The 19528-nt window shown below is 33.4% G+C and overlaps 1 protein-coding gene across 4 annotated transcripts in view; it reads right to left on the bottom strand.

The window, feature by feature from the left end:
* Positions 1-19528, bottom strand: part of ERBB4 (erb-b2 receptor tyrosine kinase 4) — a 1128925-nt gene that overhangs the window by 269436 nt on the left and 839961 nt on the right. For all 4 annotated transcript variants that reach the window (XM_007470009.1, XM_007470010.1, XM_007470012.1 and 1 more), the window contains exons 13-15: positions 13684-13816; positions 8387-8480; positions 2210-2364 (exon numbers count right to left, since the gene is read on the bottom strand). In XM_007470009.1, the coding sequence (XP_007470071.1) occupies positions 2210-2364; positions 8387-8480; positions 13684-13816 (382 nt within the window). The remainder of the gene's footprint in view (positions 1-2209; positions 2365-8386; positions 8481-13683; positions 13817-19528) is intronic.

Raw genomic sequence — 19528 nt, 5'->3', positions numbered from 1 at the left:
GGGAAAGATTCTATCTCTACATGCTCAATTTGAAAGGAAGAGACTGAATGCATAGAGCACCTCATTGCTTCATTAAAAGGATCTCAAAGCACAGTGTTGCACTGCAGTAGTGTACAGAGGAGGGCTTAAGCATTTAGAAATGCCCAAGTCCTAAATTCCATCCTGGGGCTGAGACCACAGAACTCTTAGGAAGTGAGTGAACCTGGACAATACGGATGCTGTTAGAAAAAGGATGGCAGGAAGATAAATGAAAACAAAGACAAGAAACTGTCAGGATTAAGTCAGTCATTACAGAATCCATTTACCTTAGAAGATGCCAGGGAGTACACTAGTCAAATTCTGTCTCACCATCATTCTGCACCAGTGAATTTAAAGTCATCATTTTACTTACTAGGGTTCTCAAGTGATCTGGTCAGGTTTGTTTCCTGTTACACCTTCATCCTCCATCCTTTTGGTTGACATCCAACTTTTGTTACTGTGGTAAATTGATCTATTTGTTGTCCCTCCTTCTACTTTCCCCCCACTATATATCTTTTCTTTTATTATATAATCATGATTTAAAAGGACTGAGAGGAAGACACACCAGCCACACATCCAGACTATGTACAGCTCTGTGATCTCACTTTCATTTCCCTAATGGCTTTGTTGTAATTAGATTTGCAAAAACAGCAAAAGGTCTCATTTTGAATGGCAACAGCTGTTGACATCAACATTACATTGAATAATGTTTGTTTAATTTTAGATGCAAAACAATAAAACCCTCTTGTGGATGATTATTTTAGCAGGCAACGTTTTCCCTTTCTGTTGCTGACCCTTCTGCTCCAGCAATACCAGTATCTTCATGAAATACCCTTAACTGAAGGGTGCCCAAAACTCGCCAGGGGAGCAGCTTATTCTTTCTAATTTCCTTGAAGCAGAGTGTCTATGTGACTATTTCAGTACCCTCAAACCAGTGAGGTGGCATTAGCTCTTCCAAGCTGAATTTGAATGGCAGCATATTACTTTACCTTTTGAGGATCTGCCACTTCACAGAGTGCATTAAGCTGATTTCTTGACCTGCAGGAAATTGTAGCAGCATCTGCAAATTGATGTCCTCTTGGCAGAAAATGATGTTGCTTGCTTAACTTCTTCAATATCCCCTAACAGCCAGCCCTTACTCTGGCAGAAAATCTCTTTATGGAATCTCATACTTTCCTGCTAGATCTAAAGTACCCAAGATGATTCTCCGCAAGTGTCTCTGTGTGTTTGTACGTGTGTGTGCACATGTGTGTGGGCACTCACAATGGAGAAGAGGTGTTTTGGACAGAAGGAGGATAGAGCATGTGAAACTGCCCTTGATTCTAAATTTATTCCCCTTCTACAGGAAAGAAAAGGAAAAGTCCTTACTAAAAGAGATTTGCTGTCTTTTAAAGAAGTAGTTGTTGGGATTTGTTTGATGAAGTGACATTATTTCTTTTATAGTTCAGTGCTTTTCTTCTTTCTGTAATATGTCTTTGTTACTCAACTGTTATCCGTATCAAAAGTAGTCTAATTATTATTCATTTTACAATGCATCCTTTTGAAAAGTAGAAAAACGTGTACCCATCTTTGAATTGTCCTATATCAGTTGAAGAAACACTAGGTTATAGGTTAACCTATAATAGAATCACTTTCACAAAATGTACTTGCATTTTTATTAAAATACATATTACTGTTTTTTTTTTTTTTTTTTTTTTTTTTACCATCACTGCTTTTGCTTATATTTTGCTGAAGGAGTAATACAAGGCAGGATTTATCAAAAAGAGACCTTCACTTTAAGGTGATTGTAACAACAAAGAAACAGAAACAGAAAATCTCTGTTAAAGATTTATTAAGCGTGAATCTCAAAAGTACAATTACTTGTCTTTTCTGATATCTTTAATCCTCAGTAAAATTTGGAAGAAATTCTACACTCCATACAAAGTATACCTGATACCACCTTCATGAAGGTGTCAATAGAAGTTACAGGAAAATGTTCAACAGAAATATTTTAGAGGATATAAATTCGATTCCATAAAGCATTCTTATAGAAAGGAGTTCTCTTAAAATCAACACATTATATAAAGATGAATAGAATTTTGCATGAGAATATTATGTATTCAGTAGACTGTGTCAGGGACAAAATGCATGTATGCACCTCTTGATTAGCAATACGCACATGATTAAGCTTTGGGCCAGTAAAGTTGCTTACCCTTGGGTGCAGTTTGGATGGCATGGGTGGCACTCCCGATCCTGATCAGCATACTTGAAAATGAAACTGTTTGCCCCCTGTAAGCCATCTGGACATTTTTCCACACAGTTCGGGCCATCCTTAAAATGGGAGCACTTTGTACAGTTGTCAGGTCCCTGAAGTGTGAAAAAAAAAATGGAGGAAGAAAAATGGGTGCCATTTCCTCTGGAATGTATTCAACTGGTTTAGTTACTGAGACTTCAGTGGGTGGCCAATCTTCCTCTAGAGAACTGAAGAGCATTTTCAGAAGTACAAATGGGGATGCTGCTATTGTAGCTTTCTGATCAGCAAAATTGTCCAGTGATTTTTCCAGAAGGACATCAGCATTTTCTTTCTGTTATTTATTCCTAGTGAGATTACAGTGCAATGATATTTGGTAACAACACATTATTCCTGGAAATATTTTATCACAATCACTGGGAACATGTGAAAATTCTTACTAAGTAGTTAATTCTTACTAAGTAGTTAATTCTTACTAAGTAGTTAAGGAAATGATAGGAATTAGGTAATGCTGAATTTCATATACAAGTGAGATGTAAACTTTCCTTTGGTAGTACCATGACTATTTGAACAATGAATTTAAAATTTTTCTATAGTTGAATTATCAGGAATTAGGCAGTTTAGGCAAATAAAGGTTAATTTCTAAGTTACTCTCCAACTCATATCAGCTTATGATAGTGCTAAAAATCATATCATGTCTATTAATAGGGATTTTAGCAAATAACCGTACAATACTGAGAGCACAGTAAAGGCACAATCTGATGAGCAAAAATCAAAAACTTGCACATACAAAAGAAAATTATATGGAGAAACTTACTCAAGAATGAAGGTGATATAAATATGAGCATGATAAATCTAAATAAAACTAACTTCATATATTTATGTTTATAATTTATAATATCTGTCTAATATGTATAATTATAGTAAGCAGTAACATGTAAATATATTTAAATGTCATAACAAAAGTAAAAATCTTAAATTCATATTAAACATCTAAAAATTGTACCAAAAAAATGATTTGGATTTCGTGCTGGGGATATTAAGCAAGCAAGAAATGACAAGTAGTACATTCTCAAATCAAATTGAGAACATTTTGGTGAAAAATACTATTTCCTTAAAAGATGCCCATATATTTACACATTCAGGTGTTTTAAATAATGATATTACCTACTCAACATTTACTTTTAGTTCTCCTTTTTGAACATAATATTGTCTTAGGATTCCTATCCTCTTTGACTACTTCTTGGAACTTCTTACCTTGACTCTTTTCTCCCCCAAATCTGCTTATATCCACATAGTTTAACAACTAGGACAGTTCACATTGAAGCTAATTTAGATAAATAAGATATACTGAGTATAGAGGGAAATATTTAATATTATTAAGTTTATAATTATAAACAATGTGTATTTGGGAGACGAGCAAGCAAACATTTTACAGAGCTATTTATTAGACAGGGCGTGTGGGGATCAGTCTATTCATGGGAGTGTGTTACATCTCTCTATGGATGTTAATCCAAAAGTAGCCAGACATTGCAAGTGGTGATATAAGGCATCAGGAAATCAAGAAATATAATACTTTAAAATTTAGAGATAAAGGCAGCTAAGGAAGAATAGTAGTACAAAGAAGAAAGGGTAATTAGGAAGAGATTTCTGGAAATCCTGAGACTGGTGAGGTTCAATCAAACACCTATCTTACTATTTTGAAGTGAGATTTAGAGTATCTATCTATTACCTATCTATCTATCTATCTACCTATCTATCTATCTATCTAAACAGTTATAGGTATATCTAAATCTCATACTTCTAAATCTCATATATATGTTTGTTTATGTATATAAGCATATGTGTATATATATGTATGTACATATATATGTGTGTATATATATACTTATTTATTCCGTGAAAGAGAATTCCTATTGAACCTGAAGAGTTTGCTGCTGGCAACTTATTTCCTACCAAAAAAGAATACTTCACATGTTTCCAATTTTAACACCTGCTCATGGGTACTTAAGCACATAATACTGTCTATTATACAAAATCATTTACTGTGCAAGTATGCTCAGTGGTATGACATTGTACAAGACAAGAGACATGCTGATGTCTTCTTTCAGAACACAAGAATAAAGCTTACTGTGAGTAAATTAGGCAGTGGTAGTCAGAATTAGGAATTATTTTCCTATAAAATACTTCTAACGTAAAATAATGTCCAGGTAAAATCAGAAGATGTAAAAAATTTACGAAACTAAAATTAAATTCACATTTAATCTTTAGGCAGACTTTAATAGGATAAATTTTTTTGTGCTTCCTTGTTTTTAAAGCATCTCTTAACTATTTAATTGTATTATCATGAAATGAAATCAAATGTCCTGAGCTGACATAACTAAAAGATGTCCTGACAAATCTCAAAAGAAATGAAATGTCTGATTCTCTATCTCATTTCCATAATAAAGAGATTTAAAGAAATACATGTTGTCTAATACTTACTCTTTTATCATTATATTCCCAAAGCTTTTAAGAAGCTAGGTACAGTGAATGAACTGATGAATGCAACAACAGAAAAGAGAGATGAAGGCAACGTTCTTCCTTATCTCTGATTTTAAGCTACCCTTGGGCCCAGTAATCTAGACAGAAAACTAAAGGATAGGCTAAATCCTGAGGGAAACATTTCTTTTTTTTTTCTCAGTGACAATTGATGTTTTTCTCTGGTAGCCGCTGTAAGAGAGAAAGCCACTATTCACCAGTATCCAATTCTGTTCCACTTCCAGCCTCACAGAATATGGAAATTCCCTCCCACTAGAGGGTTGGTGTGTGTCTCGCTTTGGACAATGAAATTAAGTAAAAGCAATTTATGAGACTGCCAGTGCTAAACTCTGCAGCCTTCTCCTTCCCAGCTGCCATGATGTGGGTATCCCATGTAGATATGCCATAACTTCAAAGCATCCTGGAATGCCAGACCACCACAGGGAGGGGGGGGCTGCCTTAGAAAGTTCCCCAGACCTGCAGTGCACTTTATATGAAAAAGATTTAAACATTTTTCTGTAAGCTACTGCAATATGGGGGTTATTTCTTGTGGCAACACAAGCTCTATTAACCTGGATTTAACAGCTATTTTAGCTTTAACAAAAATTGTGTTTCAAAAATCAGTTTCCCTCGCTCCCAAAAAATCAGTTCCCTTCTCCTGTCCCCTCCCTTCTCTTGCTGTCTCTGTGGCTTATATTTTGGTCTCCTTTGACTTTGTCTGATGTCCTTTTCTTTTGTTCTTACATTCCCTCCCTTATCTTTCTTGATAGGACTATACAGTAATAGTGAAAGTGAGTCAGAAAAGATAAAATTGTAAAGAAAGAAAAGATAGAAAAGAAAAAAAAAGAATAAAGTAAAGAAGACCAAGTGCAGACAGATGAGAATATAAAAGCAGAGGCTTGCTTTATTTCAAATCCACCCCTCTCAAGATTATCCTGAATGTCTGTCACATTTAAATAGGATAATACCATCCATTTTACATATGTATATTCCCAGAAAGCATTTTATCCTTATTACTTTACGGACCTTGTTGCCTAGGGAAAAAAAGTGAAATGAAAAGAGTGTGAAATTTGGAGTCAGAACTTCTATAGTTGAGTCCCAGCTCCGCATCTTACTGACTTGCTGACTTTTGGAGTAACTTTCTAATCATTACCAAGGGTTGAATTTCTTTATATTTTAAATGGAGAATGTGGTAGTATGCTTCAGATGTAATAGTGTTTGACAAATATAAATATTTATCAATTCTTATCATTAGGGAAACATTAACAGTTCAAGAAAATGAGATTTCAGCAGAATAAATCATAAGACCAGGTGTGGAAATTCCAGTTAGCTTTATGACTTCTTCCTCTATCTCATCACTATATCAGTCTCATGAAGCAGTTTCCTGAACCTACTAGGTATCCTAAGTGATATATGCCGGTTACCTGGCACACAAAACCACTTCCATCTTTAGTTTTGATAAACAACATGTAGACCCAGAAACAGGCATACATCTAATATAAATTGTAAAGGCTGAAAACAAGCAACCCCTTAGAGGGAGCAAAGTTTGGGCTATTGCTTGAGCTCAATCCTGGCAGTTTTTCAGATACCATAACCTAAAAGACACTGTGCTCTCTTACCTGCTTAGCATTTTAAGGCTTACTGATCAAGTCAGTTTTCTTGATTTCATGCTCTGATCTTCCACAAATGAGTGATTCAACTTTACTGAGTTTTTTCTACTTTTGACTTATTGCCTTCTCTAATCTCTAGACATAATCATTTACAATTTTAGCACTGAATAGAGATTTTAAGCATATGGCCCAACAATGCTGTCCTTACAGAATTAAAATGCGTTCACTAAAAACCTGTTTTTTCATTCTTTCTTGGTTATCAAGTAATTTTGAAAATTGCAAGAATATTAATTATTAGAGCTTTTTAATGTGTACTTTTATAAACTGTCTCAATTCTTTTAAGGAACAAAGGAATGATCAAATAGACTGTAGAAACAAAGAAATCAATAAGCTAGTTATTTACTAGCATACTTTTATACCATAGGAGGCAGCATAAGGAACTGAAAAAGACGGGACTACTCTTGAGGTTTGCCTTGTTCAAAGGAGATGGCCAAATTCTTGGTTATCGTAATTGTACATTTTCAAAGTCTCTTTCTTTGAAAGAGTTTTTTTTCATTCTATGATGTATGGTTCCTAGATATGCTAGTTTTTAGAGAAGTCTCATAGAGAGAGACAGCTCAACTTACTTTAACAAACCCATTATGAAATTTTACTTTCCTGTGTTTCCTGACATTGTTTACAGAATCCACATTTCTCATGCTACAGGTTAATTGTATTTTAAATGACTGTCCTTAGTGGAAAAAGAAAATAGCTGCATATGCCCTTAGCATACTTACTTGGAGATCATTACATATTAAATTGTCTTTTAGACTTTGGTTCTTCAGGCCAAATCACACCACTTCTTTTTCTCAGAGGTCTGGTTTTCCAAGCTTAATCATCCTTTGTGGTAGTCCTCTGAACTGTCCAAGTTTTCCACATCCTTCTTTAGATGAAGTTCCAGAACAGCTCATTGGGGCCTAATGGAAGTTTGGAGGGCTCAATGATAATTTTTTTCTAAGCTAATTAAGTGCTGAATTAGCACTCTGGTAGAAAAATTAATACTATTTAAATTTCAAATGAATTCTTATGGAGCAGTGTTGAGCTCTTGGCTACACCCAAATGTTGGTCCCCAAGTTATATACCGAATGATGACTCAATACACAAATAAACTGGAAATTTGTCTAAAGAAGGATGAATATGACACTTTGGAATGACAAACTCATACTGACCTCATTATTAAGAAAAAGCCTCATTATTAAGAATGATGGGAACCAAAGAAAGGTCTAGAAAATAATTATCATTTTCTCCACAAGACTAACTTCAAACTATATAAATGTCAACTTATCCATAAAGACTTTCCTGATCCCATAGCCCCTCCTTCAATCATCATAGTTCAGTTTTTCTCTCAGCCATGGTACTTATCACACAGCTTTAGATTTTAGTTTATGAGTGCTTGTTTTCCTCCTTTTTTTCAATTTTCCTTCATAATGCCATTATAGTTAAATGATTAAACACAGGTACGAACGTGTTACAGTTTACCTCAAACACAACATAAACTTTCACATTTACATATCTTTACATGTTTCCTCATTCCAGATTCTTCTTCAAAGTATAGCTCAAACATCACTTTTCTTTGGCTTTTCTTGGTGTCCTAATTTCCATCTCAAAGATTTAGTTTCTCCCTCAGATGTATTCATATAACAATTTATACATATTTTATCAATTATTTTGCTTCAATAATTATTTGTGTATCTCTCTTTTCAGCCCTGTGCAATCTTCAAGGACAACTCCATATCTTCTTTTTAAATACATTATCTGGGACATAAATATTTAAGAAACTGAACTTTTAAATACTTTATCTCTACTACTAAGCTGTAAACCTCTTGAGGGGAGAATGTTGAATGTGATTCCCCATAGCATGCTGTAAATACCTATTCAATGGATGGATAAATGATAAAGCAATGACTTGACAGACATTCATACATGAAACTAAATAAGCCAACACAACCATAGATGTCTTCAGGCTTACCGGTCCATGGCATGTGAGGATACCATCTTCCATCTTCTCACACTGGGGGTCACACTCCACACAGATGGAGCCATTCTCAAACTCCCGAAATTCACTGTGAAAACATCAGCAGTATGAGGCAGTGTAAGCAAACAAGCTGTCAACAAATGAAGTAACATCTGCTAAAAGTCCTGTTGGCAAAGTAAATTCTAGAGTTTGTTTCTCTAAGTGCCAGGAGCATCAGAATCATTTCCCTGTACATTAATGAGTAAGTTCTCCATTAGGAGAAAAGATAAACTGCAGCCAGATGGCTCTCCTGGCCCTCTATTGGGTTCAACGACAGACTCATTCAGGAAACCTCTCTCTTGTGAGATTCCAGCAGTCTCAAAAAAAAAAGGAAAAGAAAAAAAAGGATGACTCTTTTGATGACACAGCAGAACCATTTCTGCTATTTTAAGTAAGTCTGTGCCTGTTTGTCTCTATATAAAATTTTACTCTTGGCTGAAGGCTTATTTTTTAAACTTTGACAGAACTATTGTATTTTTCTTGTTGCTAAGTTACATGAATGTTCCCCATCCTTGTCCTTCAAATCCCAAAAGATTCTTCAATTTATTTTTAGTGAAACTTCAAAAAACACTTTGATTTCTTTTCTCCTTTTAAAATATCTTGCTTGGAGAATTAGAAAAAATATCTTTTTATGGTAGATTTTATTTTCTTAGATTATTGATCTAATATAACAACATCTTTTTCAGTTTAAATTCTTTTTGAAGAATTCTATATGATATAAAATAAAAAATAGTTGAATGGTAACATTCTAAAACTTTCTAATTAAAATGTGGGAGGATGGTCATCACTTCCCCAAACCTTACATTTTGTGGCTATTTGAATATTAAATTTACCAGTATATAAGTTTTCCAATTAATATCTATCCTAAAAGTTTTCATTTCAATAATTGGGTATCAGTCATGTACAATATGTTTAAAACACACTATTTCCACTAATGTGTGAGAGGATGAGGTACTGGGTATAAACAATTTAGAATTTCAGTTATGAGTCAGTAACAAAACAACTAGATATTTATTAAAAAACAACTAAATATTTATAGCTACTTCATTATTTTGTGCCTTTGTATCATGAGTGACCATTCTAAACTAATAGCATTGCAAATATGGCAATTATGGATTAACTATGTGATAAATTCAAATTTATTTTTCCCTAGAGTGAAATAATCACTCTTTTTTCATAGTGAACTATCTCATTTGGTTATTATAAAGCCTTAACAGATGATTGAAATCCAAAGGGTGGGCTATATTTTCTGTTGGTTAGATTAAGATTACATATATTTCAAGGTAAAATAATGGTTTAGTTTTCAAAATAAATAGCATAAATCTATGGTTTATTTATGTATGAATGTACATACTTAGTTACATGGATTTTGCACTCAAAGTGAAGTGTTGGTTTGCTATGGATTAACTTTTTATGAATTTTCTTGAGTTTAATATCTTAGTTACATAAAAAAGTTTTTATTTTGCATGTTTCATCAACAAGTGATATAAAGTATTCAATAGAGGAAATCTTCAGAATATGAAAGTCAAAATGACCTGGTATTGGGGGTGGGGGTTGGGAATGGGGTGGTAGCTAAATTGTAAAGAGCATCAAAAGAATTATGTGTAAGTGAAATTATATGATATTTACAGCACACCCTGCAATCATCAGCAAAGCACTGTTTCTGAAAACAGCTTCTTGGGTGACTAAAGAGTTAGGATACTAAATGAAGGTAATAATTTTTATGGTACTAAAACATGGGTTATGCTTTCCTTTCTCTTCTCCAAAACTCCCTTCCCCATACACAGAGTTGAGGAGTAAAATGAATATGTCATAAAAAATCAAGGAGGCGGGCTTCCCTGGTGGCGCAGTGGTTGAGAGTCCGCCTGCCGATGCAGGGGACACGGGTTCGTGCCCCGGTCCGGGAAGATCCCACATGCCTCGGGGCAGCTGGGCCCGTGAGCCATGGCCGCAGAGCCTGCGTGTCTGGAGCCTGTGCTCCGCAACGGGAGAGGCCACAACAGTGAGAGGCCCGCGTACCGCAAAACAAACAAACAAACAAACAAAAATCATGGAGGCAACCTAGCTGCCTTCTCTTTTATAGAGTAGACTTCTATCTGTGTGGTGTCTGGCTCTCTTCCTTTCTGCTCTCAGAACAGATCCTCCTTGCAATTTATTTATTGTCACTGTCTCCATCATTGCCTTTTTTCTTCCCTGTCCCCTAGTGATTCTGCTGTGACTTTGCCAGAGATCCCCTTTCACTTGAATCTGATATAAAAATTCACATTCTAGTAAGCATGCACTTTGCTTACTGAGCTTTGTGTTTTTGCTGCTGTATATTTCTCACAGTTTTGTTGTGTGTGTGCTACCTTAGCCAATCCTGTGATCTAGAGCAAATACTTTGGATTTGGTTGGTGTTCCCAGCACCAAGATTAATATTGCTGTCTTAACTTCTTAACTTCTCTTAACTTCTCTAGACCTCATTCCCTAAATATCCTCTGAAAAAGGAAAAGAAGGGTGTTTCGATGAGAGCTTGTGAATATTAAACATAAAAATGCCTACAAAGATCTTAGACTGGCACTCTTTCTGATGTTTCTCTGTTGTTATTACAGTTTCAGAAGCATTTAACCATGTTGCCAGATAAGAAAAAAAAATTAAGATTACATTGCAATTAGTTTTCTTGTTCATTTTGAATACTTGTGCATTGTAGTTAGGAGTTGCCAAAATATAGTGACTTATATGATCTGGATTTGAGTGCTAACAGCCAGGATTAACTGATTTTTTTCCCCCCTTCAAAAAATCCTCTTTTTAGGATTTATTCTTTAATGATAGTCAAACTATTTTTATATATAAATAAGTTCCCTGATTTTGGTAAATGTCATATTTGTATTTATTTTCAGCAGTGTATAAAGTGACTGTTCTACCTATTTAATGAGCTCAGATTAATAGATACAAAAAGGAAATGATGATAATTGTTTTAACAGTAGGAATTCAAATAAGACTTTTCTCATTTGATAATCACAATCATTATTATAATACTATATGATATAATAATAATAGTAATCACATCATTATTATTCCCATTTTCCATGTAAGAAAACAGAGTTTAGGACAATTAGGTTATTTATCTGTGGATGGACATTTCAAGTAGGAAGTGACTAAGTTAGAATTTGAATTCATGTTTCCTCAAAGACTATCTTACCTGCCAGGCAAAGTTGGAAGTAATTTGGCAATACCACAAGATTGGAGGTGGGGAAATCTGTCATTGGGTAGGCAAGAATTACATCAGATATTTATAAGATACTTTCATTTATTATCTTTTATACTAAACCTTGTGCATGATTTCCTAGGGCCCCATTACTGCTGCAAAACTACATTAAGAACTTTATATTTCTTTAATATGTTTGATTTAATGATTTGGAAAATGTTAAGCTTTCAAAAACAACAGGATAATCAGTGTTGTTTATTTAGGGGGCCAGTATTTTTCCTTTGCCTAGCTTTCATTGTTTCACAAAAATGAGACAGAGGGTAGTGTATACATCCACATATACATCAATTTCATATTTCTGACAAGTTTAAAACTGAAATATTAAAGAAAAACAATGGCATCTGTAAAGAAACAGGATGAAAATCAGACATCCTGAGTTCTAGGGTTGGTTTGGTATTTTTACAATGTTATGACTTTGGTCAACACTTAATTTTCCCACATCTCACTGTTTATAAGATGCTTCTGTTTGATAAAATGATTTCTGTACTCTATTCCTTCCTTAGAAACGCACATACGTATTCAATAAACTTTTAATATAACACAATGGAATTAAGGTCTATTAGTTCCATTTTAATGGCATCAATTGCCACACACACAGAGAATCATATCTGATATGATGTATTTTATGTACAGGAAATATCTTTCATAATAATGTGAACAAGCATTAATACAGTTCAATTCAATGAGACAAGTAGCAAATAATTTGCTATTCATTATCAAATTTATGAGTTGACGTGTTTTATAAAATTTCAAGTTGAAATTTTCCTGATAAAACTATTAAACACTTTTTTCAGTAATGCTTTTATTGAGAGATAATTCATATAAAATGACATTCACCTATTGAAAGTGCACAATTTAATGCATATTTTAGTATATTCACAGAGTTGTGCAACTGTCATCACCATTTCAAACTATTAAATTCCTATTTAAAATTGTTTTTATACTTAAACTTCTAATTTTAATTTCAATCTTTTTTCCCCCTAAATTCATGGAGGAAATTGGTTTGGTCATCTTTCAAAGAAGACACATATCTATATTATTAAGATCCATAGATTTTTATCCTTCTAATGTAAAATGCAAAAATAAAATGTTATCTGGATCATGGAAACGGTTGTTAAAATGGGACAATTCATGAGGCAGAAGAAGAAAGAACTTCAAAACTACCCTTTTACAAAAATGTTGAAAATCCTTTCAGTGAGCAATATAGGAAAATTTGCCTCAGGGACAGTACTAAAAAATGCATTATCACACTAATGAAGGACAACTGTGATGCATGAAATGGTATGTTAGGATAAAGTGATTTTATGAGTATATGAAATGCCATGCAACAAGGTATATACTAAGTTTTATTGTTGTCAATTTGATTATTGTAGTACTGTAGATAAAATTTAAAATACTTGATGTAAAATATAGCTTAGGTTATTTTTAGAAAATGACAGAACACTTTCAAAAACCTTTTCAACTAGCAACTACAAAGGTAATTTCTCTATAGGGCTAAGCAATTGTCTGAGACATAGAAATGTGTGTTGTTCCTAATACACAATCAAATAGACAAGCAACATAAATGGAAAAAAGAAATCAAAAGTTACACAGTCATTCCAGGTGAAAATTAATAGGAAAGCATGAGAAAAAAAACAAGATGGTTGAGATAGTGAGGAGGAAATACTACTTATCACAATGTCCTTTATGAAGAAAATAGAAATATATTTTTCAATTTTGCATAAGCATAAATTGCTATAATTTATTAAGAATTATTTTGGTAAACATTTTAAAATGTGTACATAATAGTCAATATGCATTTTGACTTATCTTGTTCATTCAAATAAAATGATTTCCCCTTAAAAGAATTCTTTTATATGTTTTCTCCTTTATGCAACAAAAACTCTCCTTAAAAATCTTGGCCAGCATAAACATTCTGAAATTTTACCCTTTTATTATCATTTTAATATCTGAACCAATCAGTACCTCAAAGCTCATGAGATAGAGACATTATAAGATGCCTTACCCGTCATAGAGGTTACAAGACTCTATGCAGGTCCTTCCCCTGCTGAAGTGACGGCACGACAGGCACTGGTCTGGCCCAGGTCCCCAACACCCATCGTTTGAACAGAGATGGTTGCACACCATTCCTTCAGCAGCTGAAAAACACACCAAAATCAAGGGGAAATAAAACAGAAGCCTGCATCCAAACTTACTATTTTAATATGAATCTTCCTAAGTAAAGCTATTTCTGAAGGAGTGAGAGAGATCTGTGGCAGATAACTTTGCTTGCCTACTTAGTCACCATGGCCCACTTTACCTTCCACTTCTTTCATATTGCAGAGCCCCAGTCACTGTGTGTGTATCACCATTGCATTTTTCATAAAAGTGAACAAATATCAATTGCCTATATCAAAACTCTAGGGAGAAGCAGTGACAGAAATTAACCTTCCAATTAAGGTAAAGAACAAAACACACCTTTCTAAAGCCAACCCTTTGCTCCACTAACACACCACACATTTTGACATCAGTTCCATGTGAGAACTTCATGCAGAAACAGAACAAGTGATATTTGTCATAAAACAAAAAACATCAAAAGGGGAAAAGAAAGAAAAAAGAAGAATATATGAAATGTAAGAAGGGGGAAAAGAAATGGAAATAAAATACAAGTTTCTTACAAACTTCTGGTACACTGCAACTAAGATTACCTTGATATTTGAGTCAAATTGGTACAAGTAAGAAAAAAGTTTTGAAATAATTTTAAACAAAGTGTGGTGGTTATTTATGAGGAGGTATAGAGATTACAGTAGTAACAAAGGTCTTTAGTCTTATCTCTATATGTTTTGTTGATGGGAGAAGTGCCAAAGAATTTGAGGCCATGTTTTAAAACTGCCACTTAAGGTTTACCATTTCTGTTCCCTTTTATATCAAATAATACTTATTCAGTGTATTATTATTTATACTGAAAAACATAATTTTAGTGAACGGATAGCTATTGAATAAGAAGGGCCTATAAAGACTTCAAATGTTATTCTGGGTGTCTGAAAAGTGATTTGAGATGTCTGAAACCAATTATATGTGGTTTTCATAAAATATTAATAAGTTCTCAGAAGATGAAAATATCAAAATCCTGTTTATCTTCCCATTAGCTACCAACTGTATTTATTAAGGGATGCAAATTGTTACGATAAGAGCATTTGTGAGATGGGATGGAATAGCATTAACTATGCAATTGTAATTTAAAGAGGGATCATATCTGTGAAAGTTACCTTCTCTAACAAATGCCTGAGAAAGTGAACTACCAGCATTTGTGATGCTGATTAGTTTTAAAACAGGGAAACAAAATCTCCCAATTCATGTATTCTTTCTCCTATATTCTGGAGCCTTAAGGAGGACCCTATGTTAAACTGTATAAAATTCTTTCTCAAGGCAGACATAGACCTATCAAAATATCTTTTAAATTTATGACTACTTAATTGAATAATGTCTTCCAATATAGTTTAAGAGAGAAACCTTGTATGTATGTGTGTGTGTGTATGCTTGTTTTATTGAAGTATACATGACATATACTGCTCATACATAAAGTATACAATATGATATTTTGACAGATGCCTGAAATCATGAGCTATATGTATTCAATCCAGGCAATGAATGTATCCATTACCTCCAAATGATTCCTCATGATCTATGTAATCCCTTCCCCCTGCCCATTCCCCTCAGACAGCCATTGGCCGGCTTTCTGTTACTCAATACCCATTAGTTTACATTCCCTAGAATTTTTTGTAAGTAGAAATATACAGTATGTACTATCTTTTTATGTAGTTTCTTTAACTCTGTATAATTATTTTGAGATTTATACATGTTGCTGTGTTATCAATATTCATGCATTTTTCTTACTGAGAATATTCCATTGCATGGATATGCCACATTTTTTAAACCAATCACCTATTGCTAGACATTCAGACTGTTTCCCATTTGGGGCTATTAAAAATTAAGTTACAAAAAAAAAAATTAAGTTACAGTGAACATCCATTTACAAGTCTTTGCATGGACATGCACTTTCATTTCCTTTGGACAGAAATGGCTGGATAATATGGTAGGTATAGGGTTAACTTTTTAAGAAACTGTCAAATTGTTTTTCAAAGTAGTTGTACCATTTTACATTCCCAACAGCAATGAACTCAACTCAGGAGCTGAAGTTTCCTCATATCTTTATCAATACTTGGTATGGTCAGCCTGTTTAATTTTAACGTTCCTAATATTAGGTAGTGGTATCTCATTGTGGATTTGATTTGCATTTAAATGATTAAAGATGTTGAACATTTTTTAATGTGTTTATTTACTATCCATATATCTTGTTTGATGAAGTGCCACCAAATCTTCTGCCCATTTTATATTGGATTGATTGTTTTCTTACTATTAATCATTGAGAGTTCTTTACAGATTCTGTAAGTACTGTTTCCTTGTCTTAGCCTTGCCTTTTTGTTCCTTTAACACTGTCTTTTGAAAATTAGAAGTTTTTAATTTTGGTGAAGTCCAATTTATCAATTTTATCTTTTATAAATTGTGCTTTGGGCCTCATATCTAAGAAATTTTTGTCTAACCCCAAGGTAACAAAAGTTTTGTCCGCTGTTATCTTTTAGAAGCATTATGAGTTTTGGTTCATATGGTCTATGGTCTATTTTAAGTTAGCTTGTATATTATACTGTATTAGTTAGGGTTCTCCAGAAAAACAGAATAAATAGGATATTTTTATCTATATCTATATATTTTATATAATTTGTCATAAAGAATTGGCTCACAATTATAGAGGCTAGGAATTCCCTTGTCTGCCATCTACAAACTGAAGACCCAGGAAAGTCCATGGTACAGTTTAATCTGAGTCCAAAGGCCTAACAACCAAGAGCATAGATGGTTTAAGTCCCAGTCCAAGGGCAGAAGTAGATTGATGTACCAGTTTAGGAATCAGGCAGAGAGAGTGAATATGTTCTATTCAGGCCTTCAATGAATTAGATGATGCCTATCCACTTTGCTTCACTCAGTCTACCAATTCCAATGCTAATCTCATCCAGAAATACCCTGCAGACATATTCACAAGTAATGTTTAACCAAATACCTGGGCACCCCGTAACCCAGTAAAGTTGACACATAAAATTCACCAACACAGGTACTAGGTAAGGATCTATTCCTTTTTTTTTTTTTTTTTTTTTTTTTGCATGTAGATATCCAATTTTTCCAGGACCATTTGTTGAAAACACAAAATCCTTTTGCCAGTAAATTGCCTTTGCATATTTGTTTAAAATCAGTTGTTCACATACTTGTAGCTTTATTCATAGTTCTCCACTCTTGTGTTGATCTACTTATCTCTCCGGGTATATTTTCTCACCTTTAATCTATATGTGTTTTTATAGTTGAAGTTTGTGTCTTGTAGGCAGCATATAGTTGGGTATTGCTTTTTTAATCTAATCTGACAATCTCTGCCTTTAATTAGGGTATTTAACCATTTACATTTATTATGACAGTTTTGGTTAAAATCACTGATCTTACTGTTTGTCTAATCTGTCCTCTTCCCATTTTCCTCTTTTCATGACATATTTTGGAAAACCAAATTTTTTATGATTTCATCTCTTTTTATTTTTTGGCTTAAAAACTACATAAAATTTTAAGTTGTTATTTTAGTGATATCATTTGTGTTTGCAGTATACATATTTTTAATCAAACTTTTTATTTTTAGATATACAGAGAGATCCATGTTTCCTTATCCAGTTTCCCCTAAGGGTAAGATCTTGTAAAACTATAGGACAATAACACAACCAGGATGTTGACATTGATGCTGTCAGGATACAGGAGATTTCCATCACACAAGTATCCCTAATGTTGCACTTTTCAATTCATACCCACTTCCCTACTACCTTCACCTCTGCCTTACCCACCCACCCTCTCTTTCTGCAACCACAAATCTGTTCTCCATTTTTGTAATCTGGTATCATTTTGTAAATGTTATATAACTGAGATAATACAGTCTATAATAACGTTTTTGAGATTGGCATTTTTCCATTCAGAATACATCTCTAGAGACTGACTTAGGTTGTTGTGTGTATTATTAGTTTCTTTCTTTTTATTACTAGTAGTATTTTATGGTATGGGTAATCACAGTTTAACTATTCACCATGGAAGGATGATTGGTTGTTTCCAGTTTGGGGCTATTACAAATAAAGCTGCTATAAACATTTGTGTACAGGTCTTTGTGTGATGTAAATTTTCCTTTGTCTGGAATAAATGCCGAGGAGTATAATTGCTGGGTCATATGATAAGAGCATTTTAGTTAGTTTTTTTGTTTTAAGAAAGTGCCAAATTATTTTCTAGAATGGTACAACTACACACTCCCTATTATTCCATCCATATTTACTTTTAAAATTCAAAGTGGAATTACTTGCTGTTTCTTGTTCATAGACAAACGTTTTCATATAAGATTTCTCAAAAATGCCCCCAAATAGCCTCCAAGAACCCCACAAAACTTTATTGAAAATTAAAGCTCCTTTTATTCTGTTTTAGCTTATTTACTTTATAGTTATCATTCTATATAACAGATAAATGTAATTTTAAAAGATAATCGGAGGGAATAGTGACTATACAGAGCATTTTCCTGTATAAAGGATTGTTGTTCTCATATTATTAATTATTCTAGGTAACTCATAAAGTTTGTGGACTTTGCTTAATTATGATTCTCTCTATGTCTTAAATAATCATTAAATTGAAATACCATATATCATAACTATTTTTCTCTTCTTTTGCAGAAACTCTTCAAAAGTTGAATGATTTGATGTTCTACTTGGGAAAGGCTGACAGTTTATCTGTTACACTGATTTTGAACTAATAGCAAGAGTTCTTTCCTCTGATTCATTCATAATGCAGAGAAAGAGGGTTCTCTCACTGTACAAAATAAATGTCAGTAGAAATGAAATCTTAACATAGGTCTCATATCACTAATTCCTAGATGTATAAATGACTTCCCATTAATTTATAAAGATATAAGGAGTAAGAAAGAGAGTTCAATCAAGCTGATTGAATATAATGTGTAAAATCAAATTTTACACAATAAGTGAAGAATTAGAAAGGAGTAAAAGCTCAATGATATTAAAATATTGTTATAACACTCATTTTTATAAGCATTCAGCTATTTTAAGGTTATTTATAGGGCACTTAATATTCATATGTACATTTAGTACATTTATATACAACTTTTATATATTTTTATATATACTTGTTATATATACTTTTATATATACTTGTTTATGTGATAAACAATTATCAGAAGAAACCTTGAAGAGGGAAAAAGAATCAAAAGTTATATTATTAAAAGCAACTTGTAAAGGCAAGCAGAGTATATTCAAAATCATACTGCACAGTATCATGAATGACTGTTTGTATTCATTACTTTCCTGTCCTTGTAGAAAATATAATCAATGCCTCAAATTCTTTGTATATCAACTTCTGTCTAAGACCCTCACATTTGTTTTCAGTTTCTTCCTTTAGGATGTTGACAAGCCATCAGTACACCCTTGAACTGCCCATTTCATGATAGTCCATCAACTTCTTGATCTATTTATTTCACCAACTCACATTAATTTTTTCAGGTGTGAAAGCCTCTCACTCTTGTCTCTTCTCCCTTAATTTTCTGTTATCTGCTTTGACATTAGTTGAAAAAGAGAGTATTGGCTTCATGCAAACTCCTACCTTCTTTTCTGCTGCCTACTACCTTCCTTTGTCTGTATTCAGATGCTCAATTTCAGAGCAGTTTTGCATCAGGGAAACAGTACCTACTGGAGGAAAGCAATACAAACAGGAAACTATAATAATTACTTCTCACT

This window comes from Lipotes vexillifer, unplaced genomic scaffold (genome assembly GCF_000442215.2).
Source record: "Lipotes vexillifer unplaced genomic scaffold, Lipotes_vexillifer_v1.1 scaffold138, whole genome shotgun sequence".
NCBI lineage: Eukaryota > Metazoa > Chordata > Mammalia > Artiodactyla > Lipotidae > Lipotes > Lipotes vexillifer.
The sequence above is the reverse complement of the archived record's forward strand: the minus strand, read 5'-3'. Positions and strand labels throughout refer to the sequence as shown.